The 23,122-nt window shown below is 39.1% G+C and overlaps 1 protein-coding gene across 2 annotated transcripts in view; it reads left to right on the top strand.

Annotated features, from left to right (window-relative positions):
- Positions 1 to 23,122, top strand: part of LOC124711989 (transcription initiation factor TFIID subunit 4) — a 197,676-nt gene that overhangs the window by 70,934 nt on the left and 103,620 nt on the right. The window contains exons 4-5 of one of the 2 annotated variants that reach the window (XM_047242277.1): positions 13,525 to 13,737; positions 19,890 to 20,015. In XM_047242277.1, the coding sequence (XP_047098233.1) occupies positions 13,525 to 13,737; positions 19,890 to 20,015 (339 nt within the window). The remainder of the gene's footprint in view (positions 1 to 13,524; positions 13,738 to 19,889; positions 20,016 to 23,122) is intronic. The other variant, XM_047242285.1, reaches the window with a different exon arrangement.

Below are 23,122 nucleotides of genomic sequence, written 5' to 3'. Positions count from 1 at the left end.
AATCAAAGGACTGCAAGTGACACATTTTTATGTCAGTGACAGTTCTTTCCTTATTTCGTTATTGAGATAAGGAGAAAATGAAGTACATCATAAATTTGAAAATGTGTGTAGAGAACTTAGTTTTAAAGTTAGTTAATTAAGATCAAAAAACAGATATGACAAATGTGAAAGACTATGGAAAGAAATACCTTGTTCGTATACATTGCATGTTAGCAGGAGCTACAGAGAACCTGCATATTGTGTTTGTAGTTCCTAATATACAGTATATTTTTCTTACCATGAGTTTATCTAAGCAGTCTACCCTTTCTTTTGCACTCTTTCAAATTTGAATTTGTCATTCTCTTTGTAGTACACTAAATTCAACAATAAGAAAATGTTCGAGTTTTTTATTAGTTTCTTTTATCTTGTTTGCTTCATGTATCAGGCAGATAATAAAAAAATGGAGTATAGTTTGCTATATTCATAATAAACATAACTAACATCTTATGAATGCTCAGTAAATACCACATAATATTGGTGAAAAGCAAGCAAGAAGCTATGGGCCCACCCTTAGCTTTGATGACAGCTCCCAATCTTGCAGGCATACATTCTATCGGGTGTTGGAAGGTTTCTTGGGGAATGGCAGCCCATTCTTCCAGAGTGCTGCACTGAGGAAAGGTATCGATGTCGGTCGGTGAGGCCTGGCCTGAAGTTGGCATTCCAAAACATCTCAAAGGTGTTCCATAGGATTCAGGTCAGGACTCTGTGCAGGCCAGTCCATTACAGGGATGTTATTGTCATGTAACCCCTCCACCACAGGCTGTGCATTACAAACAGGTGCTCAATCGTGTTGAAAGATGCAATCACCATCCCTGAATTGCTCTTCAATAGTGGGAAGCAAGAATGGGCTTAAAACATCAATGTAGGCCTGTGCTGAGATAGTGCCACGCAAAACAACAAAGGGTGCAAGCCCCCTCCATGAAAAACACAACCACACCACACCGCACCACAACACACCACAACACAACCACCTCCGAATTTTACTGTTGGCGCTACACACGCTGGCAGATGATGTTCACTGAGCATTCGCCATACTCACACCCTGCCATTGATTGCTGCATTATGTACTGTGATTTGTCACTCCACACAACGTTTTTCCACTGTTCAGTCACCCAACGTTTACGCCCCTTACACTAAGTGAGACATCGTTTGACATTTACTGGCATGATATGTGGCTTATGAGCAGCTGCACATCCTTGAAATCCAAGTTTTCTCACCTCCTGCCTAACTGTCATAGTACTTGTAGTGGATCCTGAAGCAGTTTGGAATTTTTTTGTGATGGTTTGGATAGATGTCCGCCTTTTACACATTACAACCCTCTTCAACTGTCGGGCATCTCTGTCAGTCAACAGAAGAGGTCGGCCTGTACACTTTTGTGCTGTACGTATCCCTTCACATTTCCACTTCACTCTCACATTTGAAATAGTGGACCTAGGGATGTTTAGGACTGTGTAAATCTCAAGTACAGACATATGACACAAGTGACACCCGATCACCGGACCATGTTCGAAGGCTGTGAGTTCCGCAGAGCGCCCCATTCTGCTCTCTTACGATGTCTAATGGCTACTGAGGTCGCTGATATGAAGTACCTGGCAGTAGGTGGCAGCTCAATGCTCCTAATATGAAAAATGTATGTTTTCTTTTTTTGGGGGGGGGGGGGGGGGAGGGGGTGTCTGGATACTTTTGATGACATAGTGTAAGTTTCAGTTCTTTTTAGGATAAACCATTGATAGTTTTAGAATGTTCAATGCATTATCTATATATAAAAAAAAGAGAGAGAAATTATACAGAAAGGTACACAGAAGTGCCAAAGAGACTGATATAGCCTGCATATTCAGATACAGAGATATTGTAAATAAGCAGAACATGGCACTGTGGTCGGCAAAGCCTATGTAAGATAGAAAGTGTATGGTGCACATCTTAGATTGGTTACTGTAGCTATAATGGCAGGATATCAAGATTTAAGTGAGTTTGATCATGGTGTTATAGTCGATGCACAAGCAATGAGAGACAGCACCTCCAAGGCAGTGATGAAGTGGGGATTTTCCTATACGACCATTTCACAAGTGTGCTGTGAATATCAGGAATCCGGTAAAACATCAAATCTCCGACATCGCTGCAGCTGGAAAAAGATCCTGAAAAACGGGAGTGACGTCAACTGGGGAGAATCGTTCAATGTGACAGAAGTGCAACCCTTCCACAAGTTCCTACAGATTTCAATGCTGGGCCATCAACAGTTGTCATCTTTCGAACCATTCAATGAAACATCATTGATACGGGATTTCAGAGCCTAAGGCCCACTTGTGTACCCATGACAAATTTTACAATTATGAATTTGACATTGATGTCATACTTTAAAAATAACTTAATACCTGTCTGATTAAAACGTTATGACTCAGTTGAAACACACATGGAGAGGTACTTATAATGCTGACTGCAGGGGGGTGGGGGTGAGTTTGCAACATGCATCACCCCTCCCTCCATGTGTACGCGCGCACCCGCACACACACACACACACACACACACACACACACACACACACAGGTGCACATAGTATACCCTTTCATTCTCATATTAGCCCAATTTTGTGCATTATTTTTTTGGAAGTATAAAAATAAAGATTGGTATATAGCTACCACAGTTACCATGTACACTTGTAGTTCAATGTTGCCGAAGTTTCAGAGAGAACAGTAACTAGAGTGATATCAGATTCACATAAGATAGCTGAAACGTTGAGAAAATTTTCAGTCATGGGCAGATTCTATTAATGTTGCGCAACACAGCTACTGAAATATTTTTCGTATTTGTGAGTTTACCCAGTTACATCCCTTGAATACTTTTAGTTTTTCTGTTTAAATACCATTACCATGACAACATTCTTCTCTCTTATTGAACTTATGAAAAGATTGTACAAAAATGTGTGCTATTAAAAGTTGTCATGTAAGTTGTCAGCTTCATTGTGGGCTGAATTTATTTTGGGATTGTTTGTTGTATTGTTGTGGTCTATATCGATCACATGCTCCTAGGCAACCTTATTATTGGCATCTTGTTTAATTTCCTACAATTTTTATTTGAATAAAAGTTGGTAGAATGTGTCCTGGCAATTGTTCCTCTATATTATTCGTAAATCAACAGTGCATTGTCAGATTTTGCACAAAAATGAAAGATTCACATACTCAAAATGTTCAATCTTTTGAAACAAATTGATAGACCTGGTGATGCTATACGTTGAGTACAACATTATAAATACAGAGACTTATCAAATATGAACTGGAATTTACATGTGGTGGCTGTGGTAGTGCACAGAAATGGGTGCAACCCCTACAGGATGTTAGTGGGGATGTGTGAAAAAGTGTTTTGATGCTACAGTTTGCGAGGTGTGACTGCTCAAGTGAGCCCACCATGTGTAAACCAGAGGTAGACAAGTCTGTGCAATACATAATCTTTAAGTATCTCACTTAAGAAGACTCTAAACCTTTGGAAATATTGAGGCGGCTTCATGGACAGTTTGAGAAAGGAAGCCTTTCAAAGACCCAAGCATGTTAATGAGAAAACATTTGTGGCAGGACAGCTAGCCGTGGAAAAAGTACCCCGCCAAAACAACTGTGGACAAGCATTACACAAGATAACATTTGTACTATACAGGACCTTATTGCAGAAGATTGGTGCATACACCTTTCTTAAATTGCTTCAGCAGTAGGAATAAGCTATGGAAGTGCTCAAGTCATTTTGACTGATGAACTCAACTACTGGAAATGGTGGTTCTTCTGCGTGACAATGCAAGACTGCATCTGCTGCCATAATGAGGAATCAACTGGAGGTAGTTAATTGGAGGAACACCCTCCTTACATTCCAGCTTTATCACACTGTGACTACAACATGTTTGGACTGTTGAAAGAACAACTTTGAGGACACCAGTTTGATAACAGTGCGGTAGTAGAGGAGTTTGTAAGCGAGCTGTTGTGCATACATCTCTCTTTTTTTCGTCGAGAATGGCATCAGAAAGTTGCCAGTTTGATGGGGAAAATGTGAAGCAAAGTCAGGAGATGATAGAAAAATGATTTTGGTTTTACAAAACCCAGTTCATATATGATCTCTTCCTGTAGTTCTCTTGTTTCAAAAGCGATTGTTATTCAGCTGAGACTACTCTTCACCAGAATGGCCTTCATCATCAACTGGTGACATTCACATTCAAAAAAGATTGCCAACCATTACCTAGTGGTCAGAGTGCTAACGTGAAAGATTGAGATCTTACTGGTCTGTACATGAGATTTTAACTGAAAAACTGAACATGCATAAAATTGCAGCAATGTTTGATGGGCCACTAAGCAGAGGGAATATTGATTCAACATTTGCAAAAAAAAAAAAAAAAAGTGAACAGGCTTCAGCTCTTGGCTGATACCCAATTACATGTACAGAGCAGCAAATTAAGTGTTTATCTCTTTCTGTGTTTTCCTTGTAGTATACTTATTAAATTTCATGCGTGTTTCTCTATTTACACTATGTGATTAAAAGTATCCAGACATCCCCAGAAACCTACGCTTTTCATATTAGGTGCATTGTGCTGCCACCTACTGTCAGTACTCCATATCAGCGACCTCAGTAGTCATTAGACATTGTAAGAGAGCAGAATGGGGTGCTCTGCGGAACTGAGACTTAGAATGTGGTCAGTTGATTGGGTGTCACTTGTGTCATACGTCTGTACTTGAGATTTCCATACTTCTAAACATCCCTAGGTGCACTGTTTCTGATGTGATAGTGAAGTGGAAACTTGAAGGGACACTCACAGCACAGAAGTGTACAGGCCGACCTCATCTGTTGACTGATAGAGACCGCTGACAGTTGAAGAGGGTCTTAATGTGTAATAGGTGGACGTCTATCCAGACCACCACACAGGAATTCCAAACTGCATCAGGATCCACTGCAAGTACTATGACAGTTAGGCAGGAGACGAGAAAACTTGGATTTCATGGTCGAGTGGCTGCTCGTAAGACACATATCGTGCCGGCAAATTCCAAAGGACGGCTTGCTTGGTGTAAGGGGCACAAACATTGAACGATTGAACTGTGAAAAAACGTTGTGTGAAGTGACAAATCAAGGTACACAATGTGGCGATCCAGTGGCAGGGTGTGGGTATGGCGAATGCCAGGTGAACGTCATGTGCCAGCATGTTTAGTGCCAACAGTAAAATTCAGAGGTGGTTGTGTTATGGTGTGGTCGTGTTTTTCATGGAGGGTGCTTGCACCCTTTGTTGTTTTGCATGGCACTATCACAGCACAGGCCTACATTGATGTTTGAAGCACATTCTTGCTCCCCACTATTGAAGAGCTATTCAGGGATGGTGATTGCATCTTTCAACACGATCAAGCACCTTTTTGTAATGCACGACTTGTGACAGTGTGAGTGGTTACATGACAATAACTATCTCTGTAATGGACGGGCGTGTACAGAGTCTTGACCTGAATCCTATAGAACACCTTTGGGATGTTTTGGAACGCCAGCTTCGTGCCAGGCCTCAGCGACTGACATCAATACATCTCCTCAGTTCGTTTCCAGAGTTGAGCAGGGTCCTTTGGTTTGGAGCTGAGTGGAAGGTCTCAACCAAATGCTTCATAAACTCTGTGATGGTATTGGTTGCAGATTTCTAGACCTGTGTAACCATGTGGGGATTTGTAGGACTCCCCTTCATACCTCAATGGTGAACTACACAAATGAAGCAGCTACTTGCGTAGCAGAGTGCTTGTGGAGTGCACATGAAGATTTTGTAGGCTAGGCTTTAGTTTGAGGTGCTCTGATGAGCAATCACCAATTGATATGCAGCAAAGGAAATCAAATGGCATTCAAAATAAAGACGCTTAGACTGTCACAATTTTATCAATAAACTGGGGAAGTATTTGTAATAAAGTTCTTGAATTTACTACCCTCCAGGAAAGTTTTCGCACTCAGATTATTCTTGGGACTGAGAACTGGCTGCAACCCGAAGTGGAAAGCTCTGAGGCATTTAGTGAGTCATTGAACGTATATCGGAAGACAGATTTGAGGCCATAGGAGGGTGAGTGTTCTGTGCAGTTGACAGAAATATTCTCTCTATTGAGGTCAAAGGTGAGTGTGATGGTGAAGTCATCTGGTCGCATATAACAGGTACAGGGGAAACCAAGTTAGTTGTTGATTGTTTTTACCGGCCATCCGATTCTGCTGTGACAGTTTTAGAGTCATTCAAAGAAAGTCTATGGTCATATTGCGTAAATACCCAGATCATACAATAAAGTTTGAGATGACTTTATCCTGCCAAGTATGAACTGCGATGTCTATGAATTTATTGAGGGGTACAGAATAACAGTATTGCAAAGTAGTTTTTGGGCCTTGTTGAGGTGTCAGTATAGAGATGAGGATTAGTGATTACGATGTCATCATAGCGACTGTTGTTAACAAAAATCTCACGTAGACAGTAAATTGGCAACACATAGTTCCAGTCAGATAGTTGTAGAGGAATTATGGGCAAAGTTTAAGCAGATTGTAAATCATGGTCTGGAGAGTTATATGTCTAGTAAGTGGATAAAAGATGGAAAAGACCCCACCATGGTTTAATAACAAAATTCGGTGGATGCTGACAAAGCATGCATTCTTGCTTCGAAAGGAATGCGTAAATCTTGACAAGAAAAGGTTAGCAGAGATTCACGCATCTGTGGAAAGATCTATGCATGAACCACACAACTACTACCACTGTCGCACCTAGTGGGTCTAAGGCTTCCATTCAGTCCCTTGTCGACCAGTCTGACGTGGCATTTGAAGATAACAAAACAAAAGTCAAAGTTTCACATTTCACATTCAAGAAATTGATCACAGGAGAACCATACAAACCTACTATCATTTGACCAATAGACACACTTCCGTATGGATGACGTAGCAATAAGTGTATCTGGCGTAGAGACACAACTGGAAGATTTGGAAGCAAATAAATTGCCATGTCTGGATGGAATCCTAGTTCAATTTTATGAAGAGTACTCTACAGCGTGGGCCCCTTACTCATTTATCGTCAATCACTCGCCCAACACAAAGTTCCAAATGGCTGGAAAAAAGCACAGGTGACCCCAGTATATAAGAAGCGTAAAGGAACTTGCCTGCAAAATTACAGACCAATATTCCTAATTTCTGGTAGCTGCAGAAACCCTGAACATATTCTCAGTTCGAATATGAGAGATTTTATTGAGACTGAGAACCGTATGTCCACAAATCAGCATGGTTTTAGAAAGCATCGCTCATGTGAAACTCAGCTTGCCCTTTTGTCAAGATATACTGAGAACTATAAATGAAAGGCAACAGCAGATTCCATATTTCTAGATTTTCGAAAAGCATTTGACATGGTGCCCCATTGCAGGCTGTTAATGAAGGTACAAGCATATGGAATAAGTTCATATATATGTGAGTGGCCCGAAGACTTCCTAAATAATAGAACCCAGTATGTTGTCCTTGACGACGAATGTTCATCAGAGGCAAGGATATCATCAGGAATGTCCCAGGGAAGTTGTGATAGGACCGCTGTTATTCTCTATATACATAAATGATTTGGTGGACAGGTTGGGGAACCATCTGTGAATGTTTGCTGATGAAGCCATGGTGTACAATAAGGTGTCAAAGTTGAATGACTGTAGGAAGATACAAGAGGACTTAGACAAAATTTCCAGTTGGTGTGATGAATGGCAGCTAGTACTAAATGTGGAAAAATGTAAGTTAATGCTGATAAGTAGGAAGATCAAATCTGTAATGTTCAGATACAGTATTATTAGTGTCCTGCTAGACTCAGTTATTTAAATATCTGGGTGTAACATTGCAAAGTGATATGAGGTGGAATGGGCATGTAAGGGCTGTTGAAGGGATGGGAAATGGTCAACTTCAGTTTATTGGGAGAATTTTAGAAAAGAGTGGTTCACCTGTAAATGAGACTGCATATAGGCCTCTGGTTTGTACTGCTTGAGTGTTAGGGATCCCTACAAAGTCAGGTAGAAGGAAGACATTGAAACAATTCAGAGGTGGGCTACCAGATTTGTTACAGGTAGGTTTGAACAACACGTAAGTGTAAAAGAGATGCTTCTGGAACTGAAGTGGAAATCCCTGGAGGGAAAGTGATGTTCCTTTCAAGGAACACTATTGAAAAAAATTTAGAGAACCGGCATTTGAAGCCGATTGCTGAATGATTCTTCTGCCACCAACATAAATAGCACAAAAGGACCATGAAGGTAAGATACGAGAAATTAGAGCTCATATTGAGGCATATAGACAGTTGTCCCTAGCTCTATTTGTGAGTGGAACAGGAAAGGAAATGACAAGTAGTAGTATGGTGGCTTGCGGATTATCCATGTAGATGTAAAACTTGGAGATGATTGATATAAAGAGTCATACAGGACACAGGTTTCATATGGCTACAAGAATGAGACATAAAAGCAGTCATCTCAGTGAGGTCATGAAGGATATCCCTGTCCAAAAGAGCCAGACAACCTTGATCCATTTTCACACTGATGCTCACAGCTACTTCAATATCAGTAGAATTGTGCAATTCTGATTGTAAACTCAAAGTCAGTCAGTCAACCCTGATTGCTATGCAAGTATTTTAAAAAGTTTCAATAAAATATTGCATTTATGGCAACATACTTAATGGTGTCTTCACCATTGTAATTCACTTGCGCACGTGGCTACATCAGTTTGCAACTTCTGTGTAAAAAATCGCATGACCGTTCTCTTCTGATCATCCAGCTTCCAAGACCAGGCTCCATGTGACTCTTTCCTGTTTCCAAAGATAGAGTTATTGTTGAAAGGATGCTGTTTTTACACAGTGATACATTAGTAAGTAGAACTGTCTTTCAATGACATTCCATAAAAAGCTTTGTAGAACTACTTGGCAAAATAGACACACCCTAGGATAAATGTGTGGATAGGGAGGGATACTTTGAAGGAGAGAAGGGTAAACATAATAAATGATCATTAATAAAGTTCAGTTATTTTTGAACAGACATCATATGAAAATAATTCAAACTGCCCACATATTGAGTGCATATTAAAGTGCTCTTGTGATTGTTGTTATCGGTGAATATGACTGGCTGACTCAATAATTTTAAAGAAATTTATGGAATAAAGGTAATAGATACACACTTTGCTACATTACAAGGTGGAAAAATTAATGTCAGTTTTTGTTGACCGTTTTCTCCTATTTTGTAAGTCTTTTGTTTCTCCTGTGCCACGAATCACGATTTATATGTTGAAATTTACACGTTTCACTACTTTTTTAAACTATTTTGACATTCTTGTTTTTATTTCCATTCATTGCTTATGGAAATACATCAGGTAGAATTTAAAGGAAGTACTATAACCCTTTTGTGCCTCTAGAAATGCTTTCCAGTGATATATTAAGTAAAGGGAAGTGACCATTCTATAGTGAGAGCATTCTTGTTTAAATGTTGTTTGATTCTCATCATTAATTGTTAATAGACTGATTTTGGATGAAATTCCATATAAAATAACATTGTGAAAATTGCAACACAGAAGGCACCTGTGGCTGAAATGAAAGTTGTTTGTCAGATTAGGTCAATAACAATACACAATTTACAGAATCTTCTATAGTCTTTGCTTCAAAATTCCAGTGTAGCATCAAGTTCCTACTTGATGCAACAAGTGTCTCTAAATAGTATAGCATGGAATCAAAAAGGACCTGGGTACATTCCTGGGAAACTTTGCTCCATGTGGTTTATGAGAGTCCAGAAAATGTCAACAGTGGTCGGTAAAGGGCTATATCAAAGCAGTTGCTGACAAACCATAAAGCAAACATGTACAATGGGGATTGAGCAGATGTGCATGCCAGAGAAGCTGTGGTTCCATAATTCTTTGAAGACAGCTGCACATTCATGGCCAAATGTGGTTTTTGAAATATGGCATCTGGAGGGAGGGTCAATGTCCCTAGCTCTGCCAACCTCCCTGAAGTAGCATTTGCCATGCAGATTATTGTCAGTATGTTCTAGTCAAGGTCATGTGTTATATCCAATGGTGCTCCATACCATCACACTTTGCATGTGTTTATTACACAACTCAACAGTGCAGGCTGCAAAATTGCAGTCACCACATTAGAATATAAAATATGCAGCTATTGCTGTTGGCATATTAAAGTGGGACTTGTTTGAAGATGCTATATTTTGCCACTCATCACACCAGTGGCAGTGTTCCTCTGCTCGTTACAGTCCAAGTTGTTAATACAGTGTGACTAAAAAGAAAGTTCATATTTGAAGAGCTCTCTTCTTGTGTGCAACAAATCTGAGGAGAATGGGGGGTATGGTCATCACTTGCTTGGCCTGTAAGAATTCAGTCAATATGGAGCGCTTCTCCGGAGTGGACCGTGTGTTCTGTATGCAAGAATTTTACACAAACGGTGATTCGGTGAGTGTAGCAAGGAAGAAATTTTGCAGTGATCGTGGATTACATTATATAAATGATGCTCCAAGTATTTCCCTTATCCAGAAATGGATCAGTACATTTGAGGAGACTAGTTCAGCACTGACCAAACCGAAATTTGGGCTACCAAGGTCATCAAGAATGGACGAATCCATGAAGAGTGTAAATCTGTCTGTCCATGAAGATCCTAACCTCTCCATTTGTAAGTATGCAAGTTCTTTAAAGATGCATAGATCATCACAGCGTTGAATTCTGCAAAAAGACTTTAAGCTGCACCCGTACAAAATCCAGTTGGTGGAAGAGTTAAAGCCTCAGGATGCCAGACAGACTGCAGTTCATTAATGATGTGATGACTAAGTGCACTTCCATGTATCATTATCATCTTGTTTTCTCAAGATGCTAGTTTTCACCTGAATGCCCATGTCAATAAGCAAAATTGCTGCCACTGGAGCGCAACGAATCCTAAACAGAAGCGTGAGAAACCCCATCATTTCCAAAAAGTATTGGCTTTGTTGCTCCAGGAATAATTGGCCCATTCATTTTTGACAATGGCAGTGGTCATGCAGTTACAGTGGATTTGGAATATCATCTGATGATGGTAAACGACATTTTTCCTGTTTAGTGATCCAGTGTGTCTATACTGGAAGTTCATGAAATTTTCCCTGGCAAATTGATCTCCAGTAGGTGTGACATAAATTGGCCCCCACTCAGTCCAGATTTGAGTCCCGTGGATTTTGTTTTGTGAGGATATGTCAAATCTAAAGTGAATGTCAATAATCTGACTTCTCTGGAGCAATTAAAAGAAAATATCCATAGTGGAGTGGTAGCCATCCCAGTGTTTACATGCCAAGCTGTCATGCAAATTTGTTTGTTTAAATGAGTGCCATAGGCATGCTGGATTGAGTTTAAATGACATTATTTTTAAGAAATAAATTCCTAAACCATATATTTCAATTATAAATAAAGATTTTTTCAGTAGACTTCAGCCACTATTTTATTTTGACACATCAAATAGAAACTTTCTTTTAAGACACCATGTAGTTTCTGGTCAGTGGAAGCTGATATAATGGCATGAGTGACATTGGTTGGGCCAATTTCTGCCTATTCCTTTGTAATAAATTTATGCACGGGTTCTATGCATGAATCATTGCCACAGCTGTGTGACATTTTTGAGCTGAAATACCATGGCATGACAGTCACATTTCTCAGAAACTCGTCATTCTGCTCTGTTTGAATTTATTCCCTTGCTGTTTTTGTGCCCCTTGACATTTGTTATTTGTACTGGCACATGCTTCCATACTTCCACTACAGTTGGTGATCCCTCACTGAGCAACTTGCCAGCAAACTGATCTTTTGGGCATACATGTGAGAGCACTGCACAGCCTTACGCAGACACCATTTGTCTTTGCTGATACACTGTAGCTGACTGACAAAATATTAGTCATCACCTTGAAAGTGCACATTGGTTGTTTTGGAGAGCTGCAGATGGTGTAGAATGAGTATATAAAAATCAATCCATTTGTAAATGTGGCAGAATGGCAGAAAGGAGCTATAGTGTGCAGTGTATCGGTGCAGATCGTCCAACATACCTGCAATGATGAGTGTGTCACTCTGTCATGTAACGGTGTAAGTGCAGTTGGCATAAAAATATTTAAACGACAGGCTACAGAGATGGGTGTCTTGCCTTGTCAGTGACAGTTTCAAACCTGACAAGAATTGCTGGTGTCTGTGAATACAGGTCCATCTTGACGAACATTTTGTGTCAGGTATGTTGCAGAACCACATTGCTGCTTTTAAGTAGTGCAAGGCGCCAAGTGCACCAGACATGCTATGAGCCATTTAACCTGCAGTGTTTGTTGGCTGTAATTCAGGACAGAGGTTATTTTGTGATGTTTTGGGGGTGGGACCACTAAATTCAGATTAGTGTGAATGTGAACCAGGATGTTTATTAACATTTGCGGTGACAAAGTGTTGCCGTTTCTTCTACGAGTTAGTGATGATTATGCTGTGGACACTCCTGTCTTCCTAGATGACAACAGCCATATTCTCAGGGATGCATACTTAAATTCCTGGCTTGATGATCACTCTGGTTCCCTGTCGTATCTCGACTACCCCACTAAATCATCTGTTCTTAATCTTTTAGCAGATATTTGAGACTACCTGGATCACTGGGGAAAACATAGCAATCAGCATCTCAGTAATCTGGTAGTTCGATGGGATCTAATCAGAGTGGCTTCAGATGGATGTGGCTCACATGAAGAAACTTAGGGACTCTCTTCCTCACCGAATTGAGGCCATTATCGTGTCTAGATGTGGTTTTACACAGAATTAACATGATGTCTTTTTGGGGCGACTAAATTTTTGTCGAGTGTACTTATTCTGAGGTTGGATTCATTTCGACCATTTTGTTACGTTGAAATTGTTACAAATGTTAATGAAGTTTGTGGATTTTGTCATACATTAATAACATTTAACATTCACACTGAAGCACAATAATATCAGAGTTTTCAGTGAAGTTGTGACTGCAGTTTCATATTGAAATAGTAACTTCAGAGCCCTCCCACTCATTTCATTATCATAGTCAATTCTTTTGTTAATGCAGTTGCTGATATTCTGACTTGCTTTTCTGTTGAGTATATTCTTTCACCCTTCTTTCATAATTGATGTGTCATTCTTTTTTTCATTGTTAGTATAGTTTTACTGACATTCACAGATGTTGCATGCTCTCATTTGCCATCCAAACCGTTGATACCACCTATCTGATAATAGCACTCAATCGTTGTCAGATATCTAAAACTGAATGTGTTGTTTTGAGGTGTAGTCAGTTTGATTCAGAAAGAACAGTTCATGAACTTTAAGCATGCACTAGCTTTTTACTTACGGAGTGATGGCTTTCTGTTCTGCTTTTATTGTTTATTACCTGTGCTTATTTTTAGTTACAGGTGTTTTTTTAGCTTGCACTTAGCTTTTCTTAACAGGAAGTTTATTCTTCAGTTGCACATATTGCATTTAGATGGCTAAATGTAATTCCTGTCAATAATTTTTCAGCGACACACAGTTGACACTACCAAAGAAAAATGTCGCAAATTTCTTGCAAATCTGTTGGAGCTCTCAAGTCGAGAACCAAAATCTGTGGAAAGGAATGTGCGTACACTAATCCAAGAGTTGATTGACACCAAGGTTGAACCAGAGGAGTTCTGCGATCGGCTTGAGCGATTACTGAATGCATCTCCACAACCCTGCCTCATTGGATTTTTAAAGGTCTTTTGTTTAAATTAAATTTTATGTGCTTGCAGCTTTTTATGATATATTTGGTAATAATATTTTTTTCTCATTTTTCCTGCAGGTAGGTATGACAATTTGTTTCTTCAAGCTTTATTCTTTGTGGGTCTGGACCTTTTGAGTTATCTTATTGTTATTCCAATGGAATATTCTGTTTCCTCTTCAGTTTCATTGATTTTGTGTGATACACCATTTTATTTATGCATGCTTCTGCATTTTATTATTATTTGAAATAACCGTGACTCTTGTATTCTTTGCTGATTTATTTTGATAACAAATTTTGCATACAACATTTTTGTGACTCGCATATGTTTTGATTCTTTGTACAAGTACATCATAACGGTTTTCTGTAGCAATGGACACTAGAATCCTTTGTAAGACTGGGTTGTGCATGTTGCACTTCTTACTAATTTACATGTGAGAGTCTAGTTAAAATGTACATAATATTTAAGAGAATTCTCCACCATTATGTTGCAGCGTCATATTCATTGTAAGCATTTCTAGGAACTTATACAAAAGTCTCCATAAGACTTTTTTTTAACTTGGACATAGTTGAAGGTATAGAGCTTGAACATATGGAACACTCAAAAAGTGGTAAATGTCATGATTTACTGATGTATTGATTATGTGAACGTTTTTGATGTTAATACATTAATGGACAAAACTGGACATATCAAAGACATAAGTAGTCCATATACTGTAAATGCATTTACGTTCTAGTAAAACATCCATAATTGCTAATTCCTTAAAGCAAATGCTCAAAAGTCACAAAACTTGCAGCTACTGAAAAGTGGTGTTGAACCTCATAATTTCTAAGGTATGAACAGCCAAAAACTGCACATCCTCCCATTGTATCCAGTCAGAGGAGATAAGTAATGCAGTAAATACAAGAATAAACTGTATGCGAAATCTAATCTAACATAGGTTTCTGTTAAGGAAGTTACCATTGTTCTCTTGATAAGATATTTATATATAAAAAACTAGTAAGAATGATCTATGATCCAAAATAAATCACATTCAGACTTATTCTGTTTTGACTATTTTTTATTAAGCTAAAAGTTTTAGAAGAAAAGGAGGTCACCCAAAAAAGAAAGAGTTGAAGTAAAAAGAATAAGTTACAAGAAATTGAATGTTGTCGGAATGTCTTACAACAACAGAAGTAGCATCAACTTGGTTGACAGGCAAGTGTTGGATAATTAATCTGACTCCATTTATGATGGATACTTTGAAGACAGATAAAAGTGTAAAAGAATCAATGACTTACTTTCCAAGAGGGGGGGGGGGGGGGGAGGAATGGATAACCTATTGCACTTCTTATGTCCTAATAGCAGATGTCTAGACTGTAACGTATATGGAGGTTGTCATAATCGTTTTAACAGTTCTGTGTAAGTGAAATTGTCTGCTAGATCACCAATTTCTTATTTTATATGGTGCAATAGCTGCTTCTTTTTATTCGGAATAAGGTTCAGGTTACTTTCCCATAGACAGTTCACAATGCTGTACTGCAAACTGATGGTCAGTGTACCATTGTCTCAACTGTCTCTACTTTAGGTGAGGGTTGCAGTTAAATGGCAAGTATTGACAGAACCTTGACATTTTGCCCAGAAGAGGCTTTACAGTCCATGAAGGTATCACAGTTTTCTCATTCTTACTATATCTTCAGAGGGTAAGTCATTGTCATACTGTGTCTCAAAAGCTTTAATTAAACTTTTCCCATCTTCATTTTCTGTATTGTGAAAGCAAATTGGTAGAAAAGGAAAGACAGTCATTGCTGTCCCATAGATTGTTCATGGAATTTCTTCTGACAAGTTGCCTGTTTCTTTGTTGATGCTGGGTTCTTTAAACATGTGTCATTTGACAGCTGTCAATGTAGCTGTACTGAAGCACAGCACAAAGGAATAAAACTCAGTTATTGTTGTTGCTGTTTATGCATCTTTTTAGTCAAGTGAATCTTGCGGATTTCCTTCTGCTGACTTACCACCAGCAGAGTGAAATTTGTAAGTTTGAAGCGTATCTCCAGGTGAATCACACACAGAAATGTTAAATTACTCTTGTGACCAAGCGTTACACGTTTCCAACATTTTTCAATTTTAGTAGTCTATGAGGCAAGTGATGCGCCTGTATTTTTTCACTTTAGCAGTTCACTGTTTCTTCTGACCCATCTATCTGTATTACATGCTGTTCTGTATGTATTTCTCATTGTACTTACCCAAGAAGTGAATAATCTGTTAATAGTTATGGTGATATTCTTGGATCACAAGTCCCTGGCTACTGTTTGATGAGATACAGGTTACAATGTTTTCTCTGCCTGCGAGGAATGTTTATTTAGTTTAAAGTGCTCTGTTATATTGTATCTGAGTAAATAAGATGTAATGACTATTGTGATACACTCAAATACATCTGAATTTGTTGTGAACAACAGTAATAATTTTTGTTTGTACCAGTATTGTTGAATTTATATTGTAACACGTTTGGAAGCTTCTGGCATGATTTCTTCCTTAAACTATAGCAAACTGTGCTTAGTCAAAGGTGTAGTCCTGTTAGCCCATTTGTAATACATTCGCTATGCAGAAATGTCACTTTGGCATAGCACTTTTCGTATTGAGCAGCTTATATATGTGTTCTTGAGTTTTAAAGTATTTCTTGTACATCAAAAATCTATTTGTCTTAGGGTTAACCTTAGTCATCTAATGCCTGTCTTTTCCAACAAATTGCAGTATGACTTTCAAATTCTTCATATTTTGAAGGTCAGTCTATTGCACCTCATGTTCAAAAAATAAATTAGTGAGTTATACCTGCTGATATATGCGACTTGATCAGCTACCTCAGAGTTTTGAGTAGTTGCCACTATAACCGATGCAGAATAATTCATCTCAGTTTGGCTCTTACTGGTTATCTCCAGGATTTCTTCCTTTGTGCGACAGTGAACACCATTTATAACACTATGATGCCAAGCCCTAAAGATAGTCGGAAATATAAAGCAAAGTTTAAAACTGCAACAAATGACTCCAACAGCAATTGCATATAAAGATTCGTAGTAAACATTCTAAAAGTTCATGCATATGTTGTAGGTCAGAGTAGAAACATGACTCTTATGTGTTAACACACTTACAAAACATTGGTACTTGAGTGGCAATGCATTAGGGCATGTCTGTGACACTCAGGGGTCTGCACAGTGGCATAAGCAAATATGTCTGGAGAAAATTAGGAAAAGCATACCCCAAGTTGCATAGACACATCCAGTGCATTTCGGTCAAAGTGCAGTGTCACATGTTAACATGTTTGTAGAAGTCAAAAAGTTTAAAGTTGTTGACATTTTCTCTAATTAGCCATACTGTTGGGTTCAGAAGTAGTGTTATAATATTTCCAGAATTTTTTTAGAAAGAGGGTTTTTTGCTGATTGATTGATTGATAAATCACTGTGACCTTAGAAGGAGTAGGTATGAATAACATATCAGGATAATGAGAGAGCACTACGTAAAGAAAACACAAATATGATCTTTATTGGTATTAGTTCTAAACCCTTCTTTTATATTTATCACAGGTATTAGTTCTAAACCCTTCTTTTACATTTACCGCAGTTTTGTTTTACATGGTACATTTTGTATGGGTGGCATGGATGGATTTCTCTTATAGAAAGTTAACGGCCAAAATAAAGGATATATCTTTATTTTGAGACGAAGTGCCGTAATGAGATTTTAAAACTGTTGTTTGTGGCTGCAGTTGAGAAAGATTGTTGTGCGTTTCGTGGTTCATTTTATATACATTTTTGTTACTGGGCAGAAGAGAGTGAGACTGTAGGATGGCACTCTCACTTTGTGAGGACAATTTACAGTTTATTGGAGCAAATGTACCTAAGACTTCTAAACTATTAAATGTGTCTAGAGCATTAAAGTTGCTACATGGTGAATTGTAATCATAAGGTCATAGGTGCAATTCATATGACATATCTAGTGTGGCTCCACATAATTGTGCACATTATGTTTTCCACACGTCACTTGAAAATGAATGTTGTTTCTGATTGTGATGTAGATCAATGAAAAGACCTCTTAAGCCACTAAAGTTGTTAAATGGGACTTGATACTTGCAAGGGCACCCTGTTTGCACTTGGCCCTTGTGATGCAAACTGAGGAGCTACTTGACTGAGAAGTAGTGACTCCGGTCTTGTAAACTGACATACAGTCGGGAGAGCGGTATGCTGACGACATGCCCCTGCATATCTGTATTCAGTGACACTTGTGGGCTGAGGATGACACGGTGGCTAGTCAGTACCGTTGGGCCTTTGTGGTCTGTTCAGGAGGAGTTGAGTTTTAAGGGCACCCTGTTAGACTTTGTTGAATCACCTACCATGGTTTGGCAGTCTCTCTCTCTCTCTCTCTCTCTCTCACTCTCACTCTCTCTCTTTCAGCAACATCAATCACAATGATTCCAGAGATTTAGGAGTAGTCGTTACGTTAGCCTGAGAAATGTTTCTTGCACAATGTTGTTTACCAGTGCTGGCTCCGTGTTTTCAAATGTAAATTCAGAGCTCTCCATAATATATTCAAAGTCAGTATGGTATCAAGAGCTCTCTTCTTCTGAGTATTTCCGATATTTTTCCTCCCAAGCTTTGTTCTGTCATGTGGTTAGAAAACTGAAATGTTATGCAGAGGGAAGTGGCAATTACTGCATATCAAGAACTTCGTTGAGGGGGCCGAAGGACAAAGTTGAACCTAATAGTTAACTATCCTTTGTGGTAGACTAAAATTATAATTTTATTTTATTGACGTTCAATCTGGATCCATTTCTCAGAATATTTCTGCTTGATGCTCCATTAGTTCTGTTTGTACACACTGTCTGTCTCTGATATTGAAAAATTTAATGGCATAGTTTGTGATGCATTACATCCATGCCACTTATTAGTGGCTGTTTAAACTACATAATTTGATTGCATGGACACCAGTAAAGCAAAACTGTTTTTTGCCTGCGAGACAAATTAGTCCAGGGAAATTTGGAATTTCAAATTGGAAAAGTTAGGATATTCCAAAGAAATATTTTAATAGAATAAAGTTACCACAATAACTTAGAAACTCACTATAATAATCATAAATAATTTCCTGTGGAGTACATTCCTAATAGCTGAAATTGAGAGATGAACATGCAATGTTGGAGGAAAAACAAGTAGTAACTTGTCATATTTGGATTTGCATAAGTACATTTTTTATTTATGTAAATCTGGAACCCCTAAAAAAGCACCCCTCATGGCAAAATGTAGAATTACACACACCAGTTTAGCATTTTTGTGCCCAGGAATAGAACTGTGAAAGCAGATTATATGAAACTCATGATGTTAAAATGTAGGGAAACTAATAGAAACTGATATTCATCTAGTATTGTATTCTTGTTTAAATATATGAGAGTTACATTATACAGGAAAGGTGACAGGATAATTTGTGTGGTTTGCAACTAAAAGGTTTTTTTTTCATATTAGTTACTATGGGAATTGAAATGCTCCATTAATTAATATTAGGGCTCTTCCTGAAAATACACAGCACAAATTAATTTCAATAGAGAAAAGCAGTAAAGTGTGTTATTGGTGTGGTCTTTAGTCTAGTATGATGCAGCTCTCTACGCTAGTCCATCTTGTGCAAGCCCCTTCACCTCTGAATAACTGCCACAACCTACACTGATCGGAAGACGCTTAAGGTTTCTGTTGTCTACTGTGACTTTTTTGGAGTTGGTAACTTCAGCAATAGACATTTTCATTTGTCCTCTTTGCCATCTGTTTAAAAGTTTTCTATTCTTCCTAAATGTGTTTAGCTTTCATTATTAAGAAAAGCAAAGGCCCAGAATTTGCACATCTACATTCTGTTATATGTAATTTCATGCTAATTTGTAGTTTCTAGTTTGAATGACAGGCCTTGATTTTTCAGGTATGTCCTTTATATCAGAGTAGGAACTGTGCAAATTAGGGATCTTCCAGAACAAGTCTGGCTAATGTTCAATCATATCTGTGGTTAAATATGTGTTTATTAGGCTGAAATGGTTTTCTAATTTGTCAGTTTATAGATTTATATTGAGGACTATATCAGCTGTGGCAGATAAATACACTTAAACTTTATTTTTGTTCCAATGAGTGTATTTTGTTACAGAAAAGCTTGCCACTCCTCCGCCAGTCTTTAGCTACGAAAGAACTTGTCATTGATGGCATTCGGCCACCACCTCAAAGTGCAGTTGTCTTCTCACTGGCAAATTCTACAATGGTTCCTCAAGTGCAGGTAATCATTTTTATAACAAATGATTTTATACTGAATATTTTTCCACTTTAATTCATAAATCATTCTATGTGTAAGCAGAACTCATTTATATGTGAAGAAGTTATTTTGATTACTGGTCAAGAAGTATATTACTTTCATATTCTTAAAAAACATAAGTCTAAAAAATTTCTCTTGGTAATGTGTGTTACATTTGGTATCCAACAACAGATGATGGATGTGAATACAAATATGAGTAATCAACAGGGGCCAAAAAAGTTTTTTCTGAGATGGAAGTCAGTTTCTTAGAAACTGAGATGGTCATAGTATAAACAACAGTGATTGTACATTTGCTGTCATGTTAAGAAAAAAAATCAGTTCAGCTGCTAAAGAGGAATAAAAGAAATTGATAATGGGAGAACTAATGCATTCTTAAAGGCTTGCACTGCTCTTTCCATTTAGTGACTTTACATCTGCCTGTAGTATTTCAGGGTCAGCAATGATAGGATGGCTGCATGACTCTCTTTAAGCATACGCTTATTCCACTAGCAGATGCATTGAGTCTTTGACAGGCATACATATAAAGGAAAAAAACTTGTTGATGCACAATTCTGCATTTGAGCAGGTGGTCTAGGTTGTGATGGTGGTTGTGTCAGGTGGGGTGGGTTGATGGAGGAAGAGGCAGGAGGTAGGGAGAGGGGTCGGGGTGAGTGGCTTGTGGCTAGGCGGGAAGCAGCTTGTTTGCCAGCTAGGAATCAGAAATGAGGGAGGAACGGGTGGCAGGAGCAAGGGCTAGGCATGTGATGCAAGGTTGTTAGAGCCAGTGGATACTGGCTCAGGCTGAAGGTGACATTGTGACAGGAATTTTGGAGGGAGTGACAGGACAGATGAATGGAAAACCATTGGGATTGGAGATTTAGATCAGGACAGTTGCAGGAGCAAAGGATGTGTTGCAAGGATAACTCCCATGCTTAGTTAAGAGAAATTGATTGTTGAGGGAAGGGTCCAGATGACCCAGGTTGTGAAGCAGCCATTGAAATTGAGCATATTATGCTCAGCTGCATGTTGTGCCACAGCGTGGTCTACTTTGCTCCTGACCACAGTTTGGCAGTGGCTGTTCATCCTGGTGGACAGCTGATTGGTAGTAATATCAGTAAAAAAAGCCATGCAATAATCGCAGCAGAGCTGATGTATGACATGGCTGCTTTCACTGGTGGCCCAGCCTCTGATGGGATAAGCCTGTGACAAGACTGGAAAAGGAAGTGCTGGTTGGGTAGATTGGGCAGGTCTTACACCTGGGTCTTTCTCAGTGATATGATTCCTGAGGAAAGAGGTTGGGAGTGGAGTGGCATACGGGTGGACTAAGATGTTGTGTCGGTTGGTTGGGTGACAGAATTCCACTTTAGGAGGGGTGGGAAGAATCTTTGGTAGGATTTCCCTCACTTCAGGGCATGGTGACAGATAATCAGAGTCCACTACCCACCCACCCTACACAACATCCTAGTCTACCCCTATGCCTCCTCACTCCCGACCCCTTGCCACAGGTATCATACCCCTGTGGAAGACCAAGGGGCAAGAACCTGCCCAACCACCCACTCAGCACATCCTACTCCAGTCCTGTCACAGGCTTATCCTACCCCATCGAGGGCCGGGCCCCCTGTGAAAGCAGCCATGCCATATAGCAACTCTCCTTCAAACAGTGCACAGCTTTTTGTGTCAATATGGCTACTAGCCAGTTGCCCACAAGGATGAGTGGCCACTGCCAAACCATTGTCAAGAACAGTGTTAACCAACCAATGGCACAAAATGCAGCTGAGCACAAAATGCCGAATATCAGTGGCTGCTTCACAACCCCTGCCATTTATATCCTTCCCTCTATCACCAGCTTCTCTGTAACACACAAAGGGGAGTTATCCTTGCAACACATCTTTCACTTGTGTAATTGACCAATATCCCCACACTTTCCACCCAACAAGTTCCCCTTCCTCTGCCCCTCCCAAATTCACTACCTGACATCTGTTTGCATATACTGCTTCCATCTGGCTGCAAAAACTTTGCATCACATGTCTAGTGCGTGCTCCTGTGACCTTTCCCTCTTTCCCTCCCTCATTCCTAGCTGGAAAATCAACTGCCTCTCACCAAGCTGCAAACCACTCACCCCCAAACCCTCTCCCTGCTGTCTGCCTCTCTCACTACCTACCCCATCTGACACAAACCTCACACAACCTGACCACCTGCCAAAACGCGACATTGTGCCTTCAGCTGGTGCCATGTGGGAGTATAGGTGTGTGTATATGTGCATGTGCTTTTTTCCTGTGTGTGCATACTCTAGCTCAGAAAAGGATTACTCCAAAAGTTAGCAGGTTTTATTCCTTTATGTGTGTGCTCGACTCAGCTAGCTCTTCTGCTTTTTGTTGTGTGGTTCTTTTAATCCCCAAGCATTTAAATTCTATCAGAACTTTCTACAAATTCATTCCACTAGAGTTTGCCCAGCCCTTGCTTTACAACAAAAGTGCACCTACCATACATTATTCACATTCAGGACTTACGTGGCAGGGAAGTAAAGTGATTTGAGACAATTTTGGGAAATGTAGCAGTTGTAACAATGATTTCAGTAAAAATGCCATTTCATGATATTATGTAAAAAAATGTGTTTGTGGTAAATGCTGAGGGAAAGTTCTTATAGAATGTGAGTGCTTAAGGATTAAAAGAGACCACTCGCTCCAAAGCTGAAGCGTTGAGTTCGCTTGCAACAAAGCAGTAGTGTTGAGTTGTTGATAGGTGCACACACTTTTTAGTGTGCCTGTTGACAACTCAACGCTTGTGCTTTTTGATGAGTGGTCTCCTTTAATCCTAAAGTGTTTGTGATAATAGGTAGTCAACAGTCATTTTAAATAATTTTACTTTCCAGAAAGGCTTATTCTTTTATTTGAACTGCAAGTTGTGATACAACTGAAGAGCTAAGAAATTATGAAGAAAGCATAAATCTGAGAAAGGAACAATAGATCACATTTTCCACAAGAACAAAATATTACATTAGTGTTAATCCCATCCATCATAATAGATGTTTTGAAAAGCCTTCAACTGTATCAATAATGATTTAAATCGTTATAGAAGTGGTAAGGACTTTA

The sequence above is a fragment of the Schistocerca piceifrons genome, chromosome 1 (assembly GCF_021461385.2).
Source record: "Schistocerca piceifrons isolate TAMUIC-IGC-003096 chromosome 1, iqSchPice1.1, whole genome shotgun sequence".
Classification (NCBI taxonomy): Eukaryota; Metazoa; Arthropoda; class Insecta; order Orthoptera; family Acrididae; genus Schistocerca; species Schistocerca piceifrons.
Note: the sequence above shows the minus strand (reverse complement) of the source record. Positions and strands in the feature narration are given on the sequence as shown.